General features: G+C 42.2%; 1 protein-coding gene across 3 annotated transcripts in view; it reads left to right on the top strand.

Annotated features, from left to right (window-relative positions):
* Positions 1 to 1,688: 1,688 nt before the first annotated feature.
* UNC79 (unc-79 subunit of NALCN channel complex) overlaps positions 1,689 to 19,352 on the top strand; it is a 234,320-nt gene continuing 216,656 nt past the window's right edge. For 2 of the 3 annotated variants that reach the window (XM_075531033.1, XM_075531032.1), the window contains exons 1-2: positions 1,689 to 1,791; positions 13,413 to 13,505. In XM_075531033.1, the coding sequence (XP_075387148.1) occupies positions 1,704 to 1,791; positions 13,413 to 13,505 (181 nt within the window). In that variant the 5' untranslated portion in view covers positions 1,689 to 1,703. The remainder of the gene's footprint in view (positions 1,792 to 13,412; positions 13,506 to 19,352) is intronic. The other variant, XM_075531034.1, reaches the window with a different exon arrangement.

Here is a 19,352-nt window from a genome sequence, read left to right as displayed (position 1 = left end):
GATAAACGGTCTGTAATTAGATTCCTATGATCTGCGAATGCAACAAGCGATGACCGGTCTTCATCACCAAGCCTTGGCTAATGACCTGTGTATATACAGGTACAGCCTCCTGACCCCCACGCCCATGACCACTGAGCTGATTCCGACATACAGCATAGAGCTACTGAGACTGTAAGTCTTGATGGGAGTAGACCCTTCGTCTTCTCTCCAACGCAGTGGTTGTTGGGTTGGAGCCACCACCATTGCAGGTAGCAGCCAGCGCCGAACCCACAACATCGCCAGGATGCTGGACCCTCGAAATATCTATTCAGTGTAATGGGTTTTGGTCTAATTGCCCTCAAAGCATGAGGAAGGTGCTGTTGTTTTTTAATGTCCTCTATTTTAACACTAGGTGCAGGTAATAACAATGTAATCATAAAACAACAGCTAATCTTTACGGTACACACATTTAAAAAACCCTTTTAAATGGTGACTTGAGTGCAGGTTTACTGAGAGGGCTTCCAGTTTTCCACTCAATCACTCAGACACCTTTTCTTTCATGCCATTGATTGCAACTCCACAAGTAGCCTCACGATCCGGGTCCCACTTCCTCCCTGTTTCCTGTTTTCATTTATCCTTTCCTGTCCCTTCTGACCTGTGGCCTTGGGTAAGTGCTGCCCTTTTGAGAGCAGGTGGTTGACGAGTCTGGGTATGTCGCCCTCCCCTGGTGTTACTGCTCCTCTGACAGACCCTTCTCTGCTTTTACTGAAACGTGAGCCATGGGGGCGAGGTCATTCCGGACATAAAGGTTCACTTAACGGTCCCACCAGTCTCGATCTGACCAGTAAACATGTTTTTAAAAATGATGTTTAGTTAGTTTCAGTCCACATTTTCCTCCCACTGTATCCAGGACCTTTTAGCGTGGAGCACACATTTTGTATTATGTAGCGCACTTTCCATTAGTCCCATTTAAATCTCTTCACAACCCTTCTACGGTCGGCAGGCAGGTACTGTTATTCTCTCCACTTGGCCAACGTTGACGGGAAGATGATGGTAAAGCAATGTGGGGCATGGAGCATCAGTTGTGTTTCCTTACTTGCGTGTACTCTGAATGGACTGCTGGGCTGGCCATCGCCTGGTGGCCCCAACTGCAGTTACAGGAACATGCGACTTTTGCTGATGGGGCAGAAGTAGCCTGGCTTTATTTAGAGTCCTGCATCCGTGTTCTAAAATCCCAGTGGGCAAATGATCTAGCACGTTTGGTGCCTCGGTTATGTCGTGTGACATGGATTGAATGGAGGTAAGAGCGCTGGCATGGGAGGGAGATGGTGGTTCGAAAGATTCACGCTCCGAGGGTAAGCGCTTCCATTTCAGGAAGCCCAGCACTTACGTCAATACCAAGCATCGCTGACCATTGATAAGGTGTTGAGGGAAAGCTAGGTGGCAGCCATTTATATAAATGTGCTTATCGGTCATTTATTGAGCAGCGGAGCGCACACCAAGTAGTCTGTCTCAGAACTCTTCCTAGGATGGAAGGAATCGATGCCCATGATAGTTTAGACCACTCATTAGCATATAAAATGAGCATATCTTTCTGATAGTAAAATATTCAGTGACTGATTACTCGATTTTGTTTTTTAGATCTTGGACAGTCAATATTTTATACAACTACATGTTTGCTACCCTTTCTCAATGACGATCTCCTGAGTACTTTGCCCTACACGATGATATCAACCTTAGCTACCTTCCCTCCATTTCTACACAAGGATATTATTGAATATCTTAGCACATCTTTTCTACCCATGGCTATATGTAAGTTCAATTTTACCTTTTACTGGAATATTTTTATGCGTTGCTGTAACGGGAACTGCTTTTCCTGTAATGGCCTCTAGATTTCAGAGACTAATGGTATCACGTGCGGTGCACACATGCTATGATTTAAAGGACATTCTGGTAAAAATCAAGGAGATGAAAACAGCAGTTTTACCTCGCAATTGTTTTATTCGCATCGCCTGTGCTTGTGGAGTAGGAAGAAAGAACACATCCAGGCAGAGTATGTGTTTTCTACGGATAAGGGATATCTTTCGCCACGTACAAAAACAAAAGCAACCAACAAACAACGGAGGTGGAGAGAGTGTTGCCTCAGATGTGGAAGATTCTTGCTTTTTGCATCCGGAGGTAGTCGGACGTGACGAAAGGAGCAGTAGAGGATTTGGATTCGGGTCCCGACCCTTGTGCCTCGGTTTCAGTGTCACGCCGAGCAGCTCTCAGACTTGAAACCTTAGTGATGAGTGATGACAGCACCAGCCTGCCAACACTAAAGACTGCTAACGTTAAAGCCTGGAATTCACTCGCAAGTCCCTGCTGTTAGCATGGCACTGCTTGGATTTCCATTCACTTTGATGGGCTTCTTTCTGCAGCTTTTCCAGGGAGAATAGCAAAGAGAAAAGAAATGGGCACGGCAGTGCTCATGATCAAAAGCTTTCTAAATTATCTTTTAAAGTAGATGGACTGTGAATTAACCCATGCTTCCGTGGATTGTCAGGAATGAGAATGAGCTAAGGGGTTAGCTGGATCTGGATTCCCATGAGCTCTGAGACCGACTAGCTGTGTAACTGAGTCTCTCTGTTTACCTGTGGCGTAAACATATTAATAGCTTCCGCATGGGGTGGTTGGGATAATCAAGGTGACTAAGTCAGCACGTGAATAAGGTGTTAGCATCGTGCCTAGGATTCAGTACCTGTTAAATGACTTCCTTTTCCCTCCAACTCTTGTTCTATAAAATTATCTTTGTTGGCCCCTTCCACTCCTAGGGATCATGTCACCATTTTAATTTCATCTTTTTATGCTCGCACTAACGTTGTTGCTTCATAGTAGCAGTGGGTATGCATGTGCGCTTTTGGATCTCCAGTTACTTATTTAATAATCACGTTTAATTTCAGCCATGGAATTGTAGTCTTCCTGGATGCCAGCACAGAGTGACTGCTGTCTAAATTAGGAGAGAGTGGAAGCAAATTAGCAGACTGATTGCACCGTGCAGGCAATAGACGATTAGATCGTTCTCTTTTTGTTCTCTGTGTCCTTACTGTCAAGACGGGCACTTGTTTATGGTTATAGGCTTAGAATTGTGCAGTCATGTTATTAGTGTTGTTAACTGGTAGGCTTAGGCATAGGATTAAAAAAAGCATAACAGGGGAGACCCATACCTATAATAATCAATCTAATTAAGTGTACCCCCTTATCTTAACTATAAATGAGTAATTTGGGGAATATATATATCCCTTGAAGTTTTACTTTAGACTGATGAAGTATTGAGATACTTGGAAATCTAATTCTTCACATTTTATTACTAATTTCTACTTAGAAACACAGGTTTCCCCCCACCCCCACCCCACTTTCTAGTCAAGTTAGAGACACTTTACTTGCTTGACCACGTGCCCTTTAGGAAACTGAGAGCACAATGTTGAGTTTGTAAGATTTGTGTTACTTTTGGTGTTTGTAATTTGTCATTCATTTCAAGGTATATACAGGTGGCGACTTCATGCCTCTGGATCCTACTGGTTCGTTGTTTTTTAACCATAAAGGCAAAGTTTGGGGAAAATGTTCAGTCTCTAAGGTTATTTTTGGGGTTAATAAGTCTAGGTTAAATAATATCAACTTTCTTTTATGTGAGACCTACTTCTTCTAATGTAGGAGTTGAGCTCGTTTATTTGTTTATTTTGTTGCTCTGGTTCTAATTTCCAAGCTCAGGCTTCCATTTCTTGTGACCATGCCGGCGGTTCAAAGGTGGCAGGAACATCTTTGCCATCTTGAAATCTTCAACATCACAATGGGGCACCAGCCCTTAGGATGAAACGTTACCAAATTTCCCACGTATTCTTTCTTGTCCTTGTTACTTCACAAGGTAGATATGAAGGCCCAGATCCAGTGAATCCTGGTTTATAATGGGTTGATTTGATCATCTATGCCTGCCTATTGCATCCACTTTTTTTTTAAAGTATCCACTTTTGGTAGTTGCTTCAATGTCTAGAAATGCCGGCTAACACGAAGAAGGATATTTAATTTCTTCCAGATTATTTTTATTCCAGGACTAAGCGTTAGAATAAGAGGGTGTCGTACTCTTGAGTACTTCATGAAGACTTTACAGCAGAAAGACTTTTGATCCCCTTGGGGTCGTGCGCTCTAGGCCACCTGTCAAGGCATGGGCAGCTTTGTGGGTGTTACCTGACTCTCACGGAGGACCTGAACGTGAAGTTCTGAGATATCGAGATAACACATCGTTTTATTGTGAATGACATTGTTCACAATGTAATGCTTCCTTGGGAATCTGGTGAAGGTTTATAGATCAGATCGGTTTTCCATTGAACGGTTCATCCGCTGTTTGCCATGTCATTGATTGCAATGCACGCGTGTTCCGTCATTCATTCCGCGTCTCCTGTTTGCTTGCTTCATTTCTTATCCTTCTGCCGGTTCGATCCCAAGTGGTTGACTATTCTAAGGAGTACTATCTTCCTGGCACCACGGATCCCCGTTATAGACTGATTTATTGTTTGACTGACAATTAAGTCCGTTCCGGGACTGAAAGTGTGGCTAAGGCTCACGATCTGGGGGTGTTCCACCAGTCTCTTTCTAACCAGAAGATGGAATCATTTTTATCATTTTGAATTTCAGTCCATATTTTCCTCCCACTCTCGCCAGGACCCTCTTCTGCGATCTCTTTCAGAGTGGTACCCTCCGGTTCTTCTGTCTCCGGGCGTGGGACCTGAGGTTCCCATGGTCTCTGAGGCCTTTGGGGCTACTTGTTTCCAGAGGCCTTTGACTCTCTTCACTGCTGTTGGCTTTGTATGAGGACAGATCAACAGTTGCTGCTCCCATGGGCTCTCATGAGCTTTCAATACTCCAGTCTCTACTCCCTAAAGTAGGATGAAAAAATTGGCTTTTATGGACTGTGGTATGCTGATCACCCGTGGTATCCTCTGAGACTAGGATCCTGGGTCCTTAGGCATAGCCTCAAGGTGTTTAGTTAGGGTAAGAAGTTTTAGTAACTTTGCCCCCTCTTTGATCACCTGCCTTCACGGAGGTATTTGTAACATATGTATCTAGAAATATCCGCTGTCCACCTTGTGTGCAGATTGACTGTAGCCCCATCGCTTCTTCCCACTCTTGTTCAGCTTGTGTGTCAATCTGTGTATTGACTTGTAGATTATGTTTATTGCTGTTGTTACGGAGTGGTGTATATGACAGTATTTCCTTTGCTTGCCTTTAACTCTTGCACCGCTCCCAGTGTCTTCCTGTGTAGACATACATTATCCTGGGGTCAGAGGAAGGCGATACACAGTAGGGGGGAGGTCAGCCAAATCAAAACTTCAAGGCAAAGGAAGGCACTGGGAAGTCCTGGCTTCTGAAGCGGGTCAGATGAGGTATTGGAAACGCCTTCGGATCCAGAGGTCTGCATGCATGTAAGATGTGTCCTTCAACTTATTTTTGCCAACAAACCAAGTGCTATCTCTTTATTTGCAAGTAACACCTCTTGAGGTTCTGCAGACAAGAATCCAGCTTCTTTATTGCAACTTTTCCTTTGGGTTTTTGTTTTTAACTCCTTTTGCAAAGAAGGTATACTTTGTATTCACAATGTGAAAACTATGCTTTCTCTATAAAAGTCATATGAAGACATTTCTGAGAACTGAAAAGAGTAACTTGCATTTCACCACGGAAACACCTCTCTTTCCAGCGGAAGAGCTGGGGTTTGTGTGCTCTACTGAGACAGGGATCTTTGGAAGAGGATGTTTCGGCAGGGCGCAGAAAACGCTGATTACAAATGAACACTAACTGATGGAGGCGGCATTATTTTAAGGGTTATAATAGAGCTGAGCATCTCCCTCCTTCTAATGTATTTTGGAAGAATTTATACTTCTTGTGTCATGGATCTGTGAGGCCTTATCCAGTTTCTTCTCCAACTTCAATTTTCTCAAAAATTCACTTACCTGCAGACAAACATAAAGGTTCAGACCTTCACATTGACCTAAAAGCAATAAAAAACAAATCAAAACAAAAATCCCATGCCATCAAGTCCATTCTGACTCCTAGTGACCTTGTAGAGCAGAGCAGAATTGCCCCAAAGGGTTTCCAAGGGGTGCAATCTTCACAGAGGCCGACTGCAACACCTTTCTCCTGTGGAGAGGCTGGGAGGTTAAAACCATGTACCTTCTGACCAGCAGTCGAGTACTTTAACCATGGTGCCACCAGGGCTCCTCTAAAAACAAGAATAAGACTTAATAGACCATGGATAACTTTGAATTTTGCTACTACTGAGGGTGCCTATGATCTATGGCATTTCAAAGACTAATAGTTCATAGGATAAAAGATAATGAAGAACCAGCACAATATATGAATGGTATTTAAATAATCATTAATATGTCCATTCTGTTTCATTAACTCATGATAATTTTCATAAGGCGGACATTATGTTCTGCGTGAGCTTTAGGGTTGATTTGTGGAGGATAATCTGGAGCAGGGATCCAAGGAGCTTCATGTTATCATGTTATTTCCTTAGTTGTCAGCATATCTCCTAACTTCAGTGAGCTTTAGAGTACTCAGGTGTAAACTGATGAAAATCATATCCTTCACAGTATGAATCCAGTGTTTGTTGTGAAGACCCATGAAATAATATTAGAAATGACCTTTGGTTATTGTGTGATGCGGAGTAGTACACTCCTGTCAGTGATCGAATAATACTCATCTATCCATTTGCCTGCAAGGAAGACCTGTAAATACAACTACTATTCAAATTTGCCTAGCAACCACTAATGTCCCAAATGAAGAAATTGAAGATATTTTTACCATGATCTTTAGTCTATCCCACCTGAATTTAGTGATCATCTCAAGAACAGGTTTGATAAATTGAACACGAATGACCAAACACCATACAAGTTGTGAAATGACACGAAGGACATCCTATGTAAAGACAACCAAAGGCCATTAACAAGGCAGGAAAGAAAGCAAAGAGAAACACGGATGTCAGGAGAGACTGAAACTTGCTCTTGAATGTAGAGTAACTACAGAAAGTAGAAGGAATTAGAAAATAAAAGCAATGAGGAGAAGATCCCCATGGGTGGATGAGAAGACAAAGGAAAATCTAATGACATGTGCAAAGACAGGAGTTGGAAAACCAAAGGGGAGGCACATGGTTGGCATTTCTCCAGCTGAAAGAACTTAAGAAAAACTTCACTCCACAAGTTCAAGGAAATTCAAGTTGAAGGATTCTGTAGGCAAAATGCTTACTTTTGTCTTTGTCAAATGCAAAGGCGTTTGACCGTGGATCAGAACATGGTGAAGAACGGGAATTCCAGCACACTTCGTTGTGCTTGTGTGAAAACTCAAGACAGACCAAGAGGCAGTCATTTGAAAAGAACAAGGAGGGACTGCAATGTTTAACCTCATGGAAGGTGTGCTTAGAGGTCGTAAGCTTTAACCATAGTTATCCAGTCTTTTGCTGGGCAAATAATCCAAGAAGCTGAGGTAAGTGAAAAACAGTATGACTTATAGAGACGCCCTGTACAACAGAACGAGTGGTACAAGAGCGCATAGTAATCAATGGTGTTGAAAGAAGAAATCGAAGCTGAACTAAAGGCACTGAAAAACAAAGAACAAAATCATACCCAATGTGAATGGCGGGGGTGTTGGGGTGACATGGAGTGGAGACTCAATGCCCATCTGTAGATAATTGGACGTTCCCTCACAGGGAAGAGATGAGCCAGTCAGGGTGCAGTATAGCACCGATGAAACACATAACTTTCCTCTAGTTCTTTGGTGCTTCCTCCCCCCACTATCATGACCTCAATTCTACCTTAAATTTCAGATTAGACCAGAACATGCACACTGCTACAGATAAGAGCCCTCAACATGGGGAATCCAGGATAGATAAACCCCTCAGGGCCAACAAAGAGAGTAGAGATACCAGGGGGATGAGGGGAGGTTGGGGGAAAAGGGGGAATTGATCACAAGAATCCATCTATAACCCCATCCCAGGGGGATGAATAATGGAAAAGTAGGTGAGGGACAATGGAGGACGATATAAGATATGGAAAAAATAATCTATAACTTATCAAGGGTTCGTGAGGAAGGGTGGGTGGAGTAGCAAGGGGGAAGAAATGGAGAGCTGATATCAGGGGTTCAGGTGGGAAGAGAATGCTTTGAAAATGATGATGGTGGCATATGTACAAATGTGCTTGATGCACTGGATGAATATATAGATTGTGATAAGAGATGTAAGAGCCCCAATAAAAGTATTTAATAAAACAAAACAAAAAGTCAAACCCACTGCCATTGATTCTATACTGACTCACAGTGACCCAAGGTAGGGTTTCCGAGGCTATAAATCTTTATAGGATTTTTCTGCAAAGACATTTCCTCCTCTTTCTGTCATACAGCACGGGTTTAAACCTTCAACCTCGAGGTTAGTCACCCAATGCTTACTCATCAGTGCAACCAGGGCTCTTAAAAGCTCCAGGGAGGGACAGAATGCCAATCGAGATGTTTCAACCCTGGAGGTGGTCACTTGTCTATGCCAAGTATGTCTTTGGAAGATAGCTACCTGCCCAACTAGTTGTCTAGGGTTCCTCTTTCTAGGTGACACCCTATCTTTGCTCCCTGAAAAAGTACAAGACGAGTGGGGTTTATTTAAATATATCCCAATGTATCACTTCTTGGCCTTTTGGCTAAGTTCAAGTCTAATTACATCCCAATTCAGACCACTTCCCATTGTCTCCCATCTGAGTCACCCCAAATAGCTCACAAACTGCCCTCCCTGCTTGCATTTGTAGTTCTCCAGCAGTCTTCTCTACGGAAGAGCTGGCAGTACCTTTCGACTGTGTAAGTCAGACCGTGCCACGTGTCCCATCAAAACCATGCAGAAGCTTCTCAATCACTGAGGAATCAAACCCAATTATTTATTTGGCCCAGAGGGGTGTCTACACTCTGCCCCCTGCCTGCTTTTCTACTTTCATTACTCCCATTCTGCGTCACCCAGGTTGGATGTTTTGCAGTTTTTAGAAGGCACCAAACATACTTCCATTCTTCCCTCCCTGTCTCAAAGCCCCTTTCCCAGAGTCACATGACTTACTCCTTCATTTTCTCCAGGTCTCCGCTCAAATAGCACTTCCCCCCCCAGATGCCCTTTCTTTCCCCGCTAGCTTAAGAGAAGATCATTGCCCACTTTCTGGCTATCCCTTTACCTTACTGTGTTTTTCGCTACAGGCATCTGCTTGTCCTTTTTGCTTGCCTGTGACTGTTCAACAGAACTTTCAGTGATGGCGGAAATGCTCTGTAGAACCCTGTGCTGTTGAATACACTAACCATTTGTCACATTATCTACTGAGCACTTGAAGTACATCTAGTGTGACTGAAGAACTGACATTTAAATCTTATCTGATTTTAATTAATTTCGATGATCATAGCCATGTGAGGCGCTCACTCCTGGTGACTATATGATTAACAGAATGAAGCATTACTTGGTCCTGCTTCGTCTTCATGATGGTTGATGGGTTTGGTTGCCTTGTGCATGCCTTCCAAAGATGTCATCCAGCAAACAGTGTTCTGCTGTGAGCCATAGCATTTTCACTGGCCAATTTCCAAAACTGGACTCGAATAAGGAAGACTGAAGAAGAATCAAGGCATTTGAATTATGGTGCTGGTGAAGAAATTTCAAAGAAAGAACAAATCTGTCTTGGTAGAAGTACATCCAGAATGCTTCCTGGAAGCAAGGATGGTGAGACTGTCTCATGTACTTTGGACATGTGATCAGGAGGGACCAGTAGTCGCTGGAGAAGAACATCATGCTTGGTAAGAGGCCAGAGAAAAAGAAGAAGACCCTCTGATGTATTGACATTGTGGCTGCACGAGCCCAATGATGGTGAGGATGTTTATAGGACCGGGCGGGGCTTTGTTCGCTTTGGAACAGACTCGATGGCACACAACAACACATGGCTTCTGAAGCAGATATTTCCAGGCCTTTCTTCCTTGTCTGTTTTAGTCTGGACGTGCCACTGAAACCTATGTGCCATGGGGACTTTACCCGAATCTGAAATAATAGTGACATACTTTCATCATCAGAGTAATATGCAAGCCACTGACGTGTGCAAATGGACTGATAGGTGGCAGCACACAGGGCCAGAATCTACCATTTTGGACAAGACAGCTCTAGCATCTAAGTCCCATGAAGACAAAAACTTATTCATCTTACTTGATGGTATCGTCCTCGGATCTGGAACAATGTGTGGCACAGAAGGGATATTGAAATGATACTTGTTAAATGGATCAGTGATTAGAACACTTGACTTGGGCCGTAGTCTTAAGAATTAGGTTGGCGATCTCATGTGAATCATTTGATCTCCCCTTGATCGAATGCTCTTTTACCATCTACATACTTTTTGTGAAACTCGAGATTGAACTGAACATGATAGTATAATAGAAAATAGCAATACAGTCAAGATGAACGTATCATTACTGTTCATGGGAGAGAGAAGTTAGTGGGAAGATTGTATTTCTGGGGGATCAGAGGCTAGGGCTGAAAACATTTCTTTGCAGTCTCTGAGCATGGTATGAAATGTAAAGTTTTCTTATTTTGATGAATTCTCTCCTTCCTTCAATTTCATGTATCTTTGGCTTTCTACTCCCTCGGAGGGACAAGCTGCACATCTGTTTACATCATGCCTTGTTAATCAGATTCAATAAATGATGTGTGCCTGTGCATGTTTATTAAATTAAAATTGTGCTGATGTTGTCTGTCTGTCAGAAGGCTGAGAAATTGCAAGACAGTGTCTGTTTATGTAAGCACGGAAGCCAATTACCAAGAGCTGGAGCCAGGGGAGCACATTTGGCTCCATAACTGACCATACTCGAGGGAGAGCGTGGTTATATGCAGGGGCGGAAGGGACATCCAAAGGTCACTGAGCTCTTGGGCTATTGTCCAGATAGACTTAATCGACATCATCCGAGACAGTCGGGCATCTCTCCCATTTTCTAGGCCTCTAGGACAACGATCCTTGCTCAGTCCTTCCTTACCAGCCTTTTCCATGTTTGGACAGGCTCATTCCTGAAGGGTTTGAGGCGATTTTAAACAAAGGTGAAAGCACCCCAGGCCCAGAAGGAATGGCTAACGATATTGGATATATGTTTCTTGAGTATATCTCAGTCTTGACTTTTGTTAATTCTAGAAGGGGTTAAGAAGCCCTGTAACTGTTCTTTGCACGCCTGGGCACCTTACTGGGCAATTCTTTTCTTATTTCTCACCCCTCTCGTAGGCCTTCTTAAAGGAGTAGGAAAGAGAGGGCTAAAGCTAGCTTGCATCAGAATCGCCAGATATGCTTACTATGCACGCAACTTTTCTGCTTCCCAAACTAGTGGCAGTGGATGTGCCCCAGGAAGCAGCATTTGACTAAGTTTCTTGTCTAGAGTTTGAAAACACTGAACTGTGTACTTGAGATTGGTTCAAAGCTCGTTTTCTTGGACTCATTATCTTTTCCCTATTTATGAGCAGTCAACTGATCTTTATAGCTCTGTATAGTTATTAATAATTACTTGCATTATCTAGCCAAACTAATTTGTCTCCCTGAGTACCGCCTGCTTGGTTGATAAGCCGAGCTCCGTCAGAAAGTGATTAAGAAAGTCAACAGCGGTAGAAGGAACGACAGCTTAACTCTGTGCTTTCTCTTTCCGCCAAGCTGTACTTGAGGTCTAAGGTACTTTATGTTAAAAAATTGCTAATTTTACTTTGTCTTCTCCACTTTATTAAAATGACTCATTATTATCTAGTATTATCATGGTTCTGTTGTACATGTGATTTGCTATAAGTTACCTTATCCTTTTTGTGTATAGATGAAATATTATCTCCATATATCATACTTCTATGTAATATTTAAAGTCAGATTTTGTGATTATCTGCTTTTTTTAATGCATTGGCCATGTGAAAATTTTATAGAAAGCTGATAGTTGCCTTTTTTTTGAGAGCTCTGTACTCTCTATAGGGACTCCTGGGTGGTGCAAATGGTTGAGCGTTGTCGCTTCTAACTAATAGGTTGGTGGTTCGAACCCACCCAAACGTGCTTTGGAAGAAAGGCTTGGCGATCTGTACCAGAAACGTATACCCATGAAAATCCTCTGGAGGCAGAATGGACTTGATGGAGACTGAACTGGAGACTGCGTTTTCACGATCATGCCTTTTTGACAATTTCTCACACAAGCCCGTCTACAAGAGTTCCTTCTGCTTCTGTAATCATCTCTGACAGCTGTGAGATGAGCTTTGAAAAAAATTAACTTGATTTCTGACCAAATGCTCGTGGTCTAGAACAAACTATCCAGTAATAATAGCATTATTCACAGATCCAAAAAGTGCTTTCTTTATTTTAAGTTTTAACAGTTTTATTGACATGTAATTCACATGCCATGCAATTCAATGGCTTGAATGCATTAAAAAGACTGATGTAATCATCACTATAGTCAATTTTAGAACATTTTCTTGATTTTTGTACTCACTTTTATGAACTCCTCATTCCAACTTTCCCTGCCATCGCTCTACAAAAGGAATAATCTAGTTATTGCCTCTATAGATTTTCCTATACTGGATTTCATATCAAGGAAATCGTACAAAAACCTCCCCACACAAAATAAAACAGGAAAACCTCAATTGCAAAGAGACTGGAAGATAATAAAAATTAGAAAGAACAAGTTAAGAGTGGATCCAAAGGGGAAACAAATGATAAGATGCTAAATTTTAATCTATCTGCATTAGTGAAAAAGTGCTTTATTTTAAAGAAGACAGATGTCTGTGAAGATGGTAGGCTCTAAGAATTTCTAAAAAATGGTTCTCAGAATGATGAAGACAGTGATGACAGAGGTACATATGAAGGTTTCATGATTAAAACTATTTAATAGTATGTGAGAATGGAAAAGAATTCTTAAACTGATAGATTATTTTCATAAGTTGTAGGTATAGCTACATTAATAATCTCTATATTAAAGTTGTCTATTTCTTTTAGAGTTCAAAAAGTTGACACATTTGAGTTGGGCTTCAAACCCATTTATTTTTACTTGTCTTAATAGGATACATTTCAATAGGCCCATATATTTGGAGACATAGAAAAATTCCCTTTTCCTTTTCCACCTGGATGGGAGCAGAGATCACATCTAAGTCTAACTGGAACCAGCCAATATGTCACCTTTGAGCAATTTCCCTTTTCTTTTTGATTCCCACTGAATGTTGGCTATTGATGATGACAACATAGCATTTGCTTGCTAGTACAAATTTTGTGGTCTTATTTGTGTGGAAATCCATTGGCTTGGTTGGAACTTATTAAAGTTTCTTCCCAGCTCTCACGCGCTATACAAAATAGTAAGTACACATGCAAACTGTCTAATCAAAACAATTTTGGTTTTAGTGGGGTCCTCCAGGCGAGAAGGCGTTCCTGCCCACGTTAATCTCTCTGCATCCTCCATGTTAATGATCGCAATGCAGTACACATCCAATCCGGGTAAGTGGACGTTTGAGTGAATTAACTTATTCCCAAATCACCAATTAAGCAAAACATTAAGCAATCAGGTGTAAGAATTCATGGGGAAAGGACTTCTTTTGCTTGAATAAATAATTGTTAGAACAACCTGTGTTAGGTAGCAATAGGTTAGAAAACAGACTTTTAAAGTAGATTTCCCTCGCCTCTGGCTTTTAGCTTTTACATGTTGGTCTGCCGGTCTTGAGGTCATCAGTTCAAAACCACCAGGAGTTCCAAGGGAGGAAGATGAGGCTTTTATAGAGATTTACAGTCTTGTAAATGGAAAAACCACTTGCAATTCGAACAGTCAAAGATAAGCACTGTTAATATTTTGGCAAATGTTCTATCACAGTGCTGCATGAGTAACCTTGCACATAAGTTTTTGCAGTATTTATAATTACTTCTTTAGAAGGCATTCATGAATGAGGGAATACTCAATTAAAGGTGATGGAAACTTTAAGTACTCTCACACATTGTATATGAAAGTGTATGTTTCTCTGTACCCTAGAGTCACTGAATATTATAATACACATGATATAAAGTTGGACAGATGAAAAATAAGACCTCATTGTTTTAATTTGTGTTTCCTTGATTACTAAGTGATGTCAAGTGGGTTTTTATTGATTTGATTTATTTGATCTTCATTAATTCACATAATTGATGATGGATATTGGAGTCCCATGTTAAGAGATAAATTCAGTTTTTGTTTTTTAAAAAATGTTTTAAATTGTGAGTTAATACATATATCATATCATCCCACAGTTCAATCATGTCAAACGCTATCGTACAATTGCCGCCACACTCAGATTCCAATAGTTTTTTTTTCTGGACTCCTTGACATCGTCTCCTTTATTTTTGCTTATTTTTAAAGAAAGCAAATTTTTGTGGTACTGCTTCTTGCCTTCTATTTGATTACACACAAAATATATTTTATTTCAAAATCTTAAGGGTTGTGAGCCTTGAGTGTCATCTTATTCATTATCAGTAACTTTTATTATTATATGAATTTTATTAAATATATGAATATATTTTATGGAAAATTATACCTTATATTTCACACTGTCTGGCTTGAAAAACATCAAATGTAATTTACACTTATTATGTTTTGTGTTCTGAGAAGAAACCAAACACTTTCATTTGGAATCCAGTTAATGAAATTCGTGTCATAGATTTGGTCTTCACTGCTACGTTGGAAGGCCGTCACGGAGGGTGGGCACAATGCTGGGGGTTGAAGTTATATGTTATCTGAAGTTAGAGGAGGTTCCTATATGTGATCATCCAATAACTGGCAGCTATTATAACCTTGGGAAAGTTCTAGAAGCTCCTTGAGGTTAATTTCATCTATCAAGTGGAAATATTCTTGTTGTACCTCTAAAATGTTATTTTGAACATTAAATCAGTTGATGTATGCAGAGTCCTTATCTACCACAATGATGGCCACATTCCAAATTCTCAAAAATCAGCCAGTTTCCTCATGGACTTGAACTTTTCGCTGGAAAACCATTGAGGTCAGATAGCAGAATTCTGTATTTGTTCATGGGGGTACATTGATAACCAGTTTCTGTATTCGGACACAAAACTAAACTGATGATATGGGACACCGTTCAGAAGTAACAATTTCACTAGGAACACGCTCGGTTCGAACAGTGTAGCGTGTTATTCTATGACGGACATTTTTGTTGGGCGAAGCCACAAGTAGCAACGTGGTCCTGTAGCTGGTTGTGCATCAAGGTTGAAGCTCATTGAGCACGCGCTCTGCACACGGCTCTGCACTAGACATTGTGAAAATCACACAGGAATCTAAGATAAGATGTTTACACGGGAACTTGTCTCCACGCTGGAAAATTGGGAATACTCATAAATCGTTAATTCACACTGAAGGGAACCACGTGAAAAGTATCAAATAAATCTTATACCCGTGGCAGTTGTTGAATTGATTCCGACTTACGATGCCCCTCCCCCCACCGTGTGTGTCAGAGTAGAACTGTGCTCACCGAGTTTTCAATGGCTACCTTTTGAGAAATAGCTTTCCAGGTTTTCTTCCTAGGCACTCCTGGATGGTCTTGAACCTCCAACCTTTCAATGATCAGCCAAGGGTGTTAACTGTTGGCAGCACCCAGGAATGCCAAGTAAATACTATGGACAGTGCTAAGTGCTAATTCATCAGAAAGAGAATTCTATGAAGTGGTCATGCCACTTGAGCTCAGGATGAGTCTTAAAAATATGGATAGAATTTAATGGCTAGTATGGATGAAATATTCTGGAAGGAAGAAGCAGTTTAAATACATTGACTTTTCAGGTCTGCCCCAGGGTCAGTTAGTTTACCACTCTGAGCAACGTTTGCATGGTAAACTCATGGGGCATGGCACTACATAAGAAAAAGGATCCTGGTACATCGGAGAATTTGGTGATGGCTTAGGAACAAGATTCCAGTTCTTGAGGACTAGCTGGTCAGCAAAGAGTTCTTGGGTGTCCACTGGAAGCCAGCATCGAGGATTCTGTGGTTAGTGAAACAGAATTGACGACTGCTTGTAATTCATGAAGCTTATGATCTGGTTGAAGAAGAAGACATTAACCAATGAATTATAAAAATGAACGGAGAGACTTTGGGCGAGATAGCAGCCTAGCCAGACACACAGCACCAACTTTTGCAACAAAGCTGTGAAAACACAGATGCAAAGGACACACCTGGAGCCCTGAATCCGAGAAGAGAAAGATAAGTGAACTGAACACCGACAGCAGAAATCACAGAGTGGAACTGACACGGAAAGAGCAAGGGGAAAAACCAAATTCTCCAGTGACTACCGGTGAGATGAACAGTTGCTCCAACCGTGCAAAGCGATTTCTGTTGCTTGACAACAAGAAAGGTGGGACCCTTTGCTCCTCACACCTGCTGGGTGAAGAAAGAAGTGATGGGACCCCCCCCGGTGCACCCTGCACCCTCCCCTCCATATCCTTGGGACCAAGAGTGCAGGCAAAAAGGGGCAGTGCAGGCGAGACTGCCACGCAGCACAGGGGGCTGGTGAAGGGAGAGCAGAATTGTCCTAGGTTCCCCACACCTCCTTGATTCTCAACCCAAACACGGTGTGGTGGGTGTGGTGTCTGGTGGGTGTGGTGTCCATGTCGCAGTGGCAGCAGAGGCTTTGATCTTCCTGTGGAGGACCCAGTCCCCCTGTACCCTGGGGCTGAAGCAAGTAAGAGCTGTTTGGGGTTTTTCTTGTTTGTTTTCCTTGCTTTGATAAATTGCCAGCACAGCCCCAACTGAGGTGGAACTACCACCAAGGCCCACCCGTTTTGGCAGCCCCAGAAGTTAACTGCAGGATGGAGGCCTTCATCAAGAGCCAGTCTGGATTTGTTGTTTTTGGTTTTGTATTTTCCTTGGTGCAAGAGGAGTGAATCATTCTTAAGGTTCCACAACCCCCTGGTGACCAAAAAACCCCCACCAGCCCCACCTATGGCGACATGTCTTCCGTGAGCAGTGGTCACCAACCACTACATCACCACTTGGTCAACAAAGAAGAATAAATACAAAATCAACATGATGTCCCAGAGACCACACTTTCAGTTCATATGAAGAAACAGAATGGTGCAAACCAGTGACCGACATACGGCACCAAAATATCTTTCTGAGGAGTCAAAGGCCGTGCAGCTCCCAGAACAAAATGCAGCAGAATGACTCTCTGATACTTTCACGGGATGGGGACAAAGCTCGACGAGATGTGGGGAAAAAAAGCCCAGGAAAACACTACAAGAGCAATCTAAAAAAAACCCAAAAAACCACAAGCACCTGAAAGACATACAAAAGCAGCAAATAGAAATCCAGAAGGTTAATATGAAGGTGTCATAAATAGATAACATGTTGAAAGAGCAAAGCGATTTAATTCAAGCAATGGGAAGCTGAATTCGTGAACGTGGAGATAATGATGCAAATGAGAAAGGAATCACTCTCTTCTCAGAGATGTGTGCAGAAGTCGAAGGAAGCTCTTCGAGAGTGGGGCTTGTGTGGGAAATTGTCAAGGAGGCATGAACATGAAAACCCAGCATTAGTCCAGTTGCTTCCCAGTCGTTGGTACTTCCCTGGGATTTTCATAGACACGAACCATCCCTGAGACGAACAACAACGTCCAAAGAAAGTCTAAGAATTATGTGGGACGCTAACAAGAGGCATCGTGCGTGCCTGAGAGGGATTAAAGGACAGGAAGAAACAAACCGGAAAAAAAAAACAACCACCGAGCTGCTGAAGGCAACTTCCCTAACATCATGAACATGGAGAGGACACAAAAACAAAACTGTTCAAGAAGCTGAAAGAACTTCAAACAGAAAAGAGCCCTGCAGGAAATCACCACGACATCGCATAGTCAGACTTTCTAATATCAGAGACCAGGAAAGACTTCTGGGAAAGAAAGAAAATTTATTTACTTATAAGTGAACTGATAAGATTAAATTCTGTTTTTCGGCAGAAAGCATGCAGGCAGTCAGGCAATAGGACAAAATATATAAAACTCTGAAAGAAAAAAAATTGCCAACTAAGAATCTAATATCCAGCAAAATCGGCCCTCACCTATGAGGTAGAAATAAGAGCATTTCTACATGAGGAGAAATGTAAGGAATTTGTCAAAACAATACCAATCTTCCAAAGATTATCGAGGGGAGGTCTTTGGACAGAGAATCAACAACAAACAGCAGACATCACACGACACCACCACATCCAAGTAAACCCGCCCCAAGAAGTACTGAAAATTAAACTCACGCGACTGAAAATAGGGGTCCAGAGATAGGATTTTTAAGTGACGACAATAACAAAGTAAATAGAGGGGGTAGTGTAGATACATGACAGTCCAACCGAGAGGCAGTCAACTTTGGGCAGAAAGTAATAAATAGCCAGCTGCTTCCATGAAAATGGAAAAACATCATTAATATTAAAAAGGAGAAAAATCAAAGACCTAGTCAACAGTAGAAGTGAATGTCAAGTTTCTCCCGGGACACGTGCTTCAGAAGACGCATGTTGTGCTGGACGTCGCATGTATTAAGAGAGTCAGCCGGGGATCTATAGCCGGCCGGACATCTGGAGCACAGCTCTGCTCTTCCCTGGACGGTGGATACCGGGCTAAGTCCGTTTCCAAGGACATCCTCCGCTGATGGCAGCCGACTGGACACACTGCCCGCCCTTGCGTCCCCTACCAACCCCAGACATTAGCAATGCAGCCAGGGTGACCCCAAACAACAATAACAACACGAATCATGTACAAGTCGTTTATCATTGTTCTGTACTGTTGCTCTAAACTACCTGTACAATACCACAGGGGGTGGGGAGGACAGAGTCAGAGAAGGCTTCTCTGAGGAGCAACTTTGGTCTGAGAATGGAGGGATGAGTCACGACTAAGACTGTGGAATGGAGAGAGTAGTGTAGGAGGGAGCCGGGCACACACACCAGTGAATCTGAGAAGTCAGGGTAATTGTAGGTCAGACAGGAGAGCAGTTACAGTGTTTGTGAGCATGAAGGATGCTGTGCTCAGCTGTTGGGGAGTTCTCTCCCAAGGTGAATGGGACACTTTCAAACGGGTGTCAGTGGGTAGGCGTGTCACCCTGGCTGCTGTTGAAAATGGATGAAACAGAAGGCAGAAGAGGCATAGACTGACCTGTAAGGAAGTGGCAACGTTTGTCTCGGCATGTCAGAAGGAGTGACTGACAAGGAGCAAGGGGGATGCCTTAGACAAGTCTTCAGGAACTAGAACTGAGAGGATTTGTTCCCATATTGGATTTGGTGAGCTTCTAGTTTGTATTATTAGTTGGGTTGTGATATGTGTTATCTACTAAAAAAAGAGGCTC

Source organism: Tenrec ecaudatus, chromosome 14 (assembly GCF_050624435.1).
Source record: "Tenrec ecaudatus isolate mTenEca1 chromosome 14, mTenEca1.hap1, whole genome shotgun sequence".
Taxonomy (NCBI): domain Eukaryota; kingdom Metazoa; phylum Chordata; class Mammalia; order Afrosoricida; family Tenrecidae; genus Tenrec; species Tenrec ecaudatus.
This window is presented reverse-complemented; position numbering and strand designations above follow the sequence as displayed.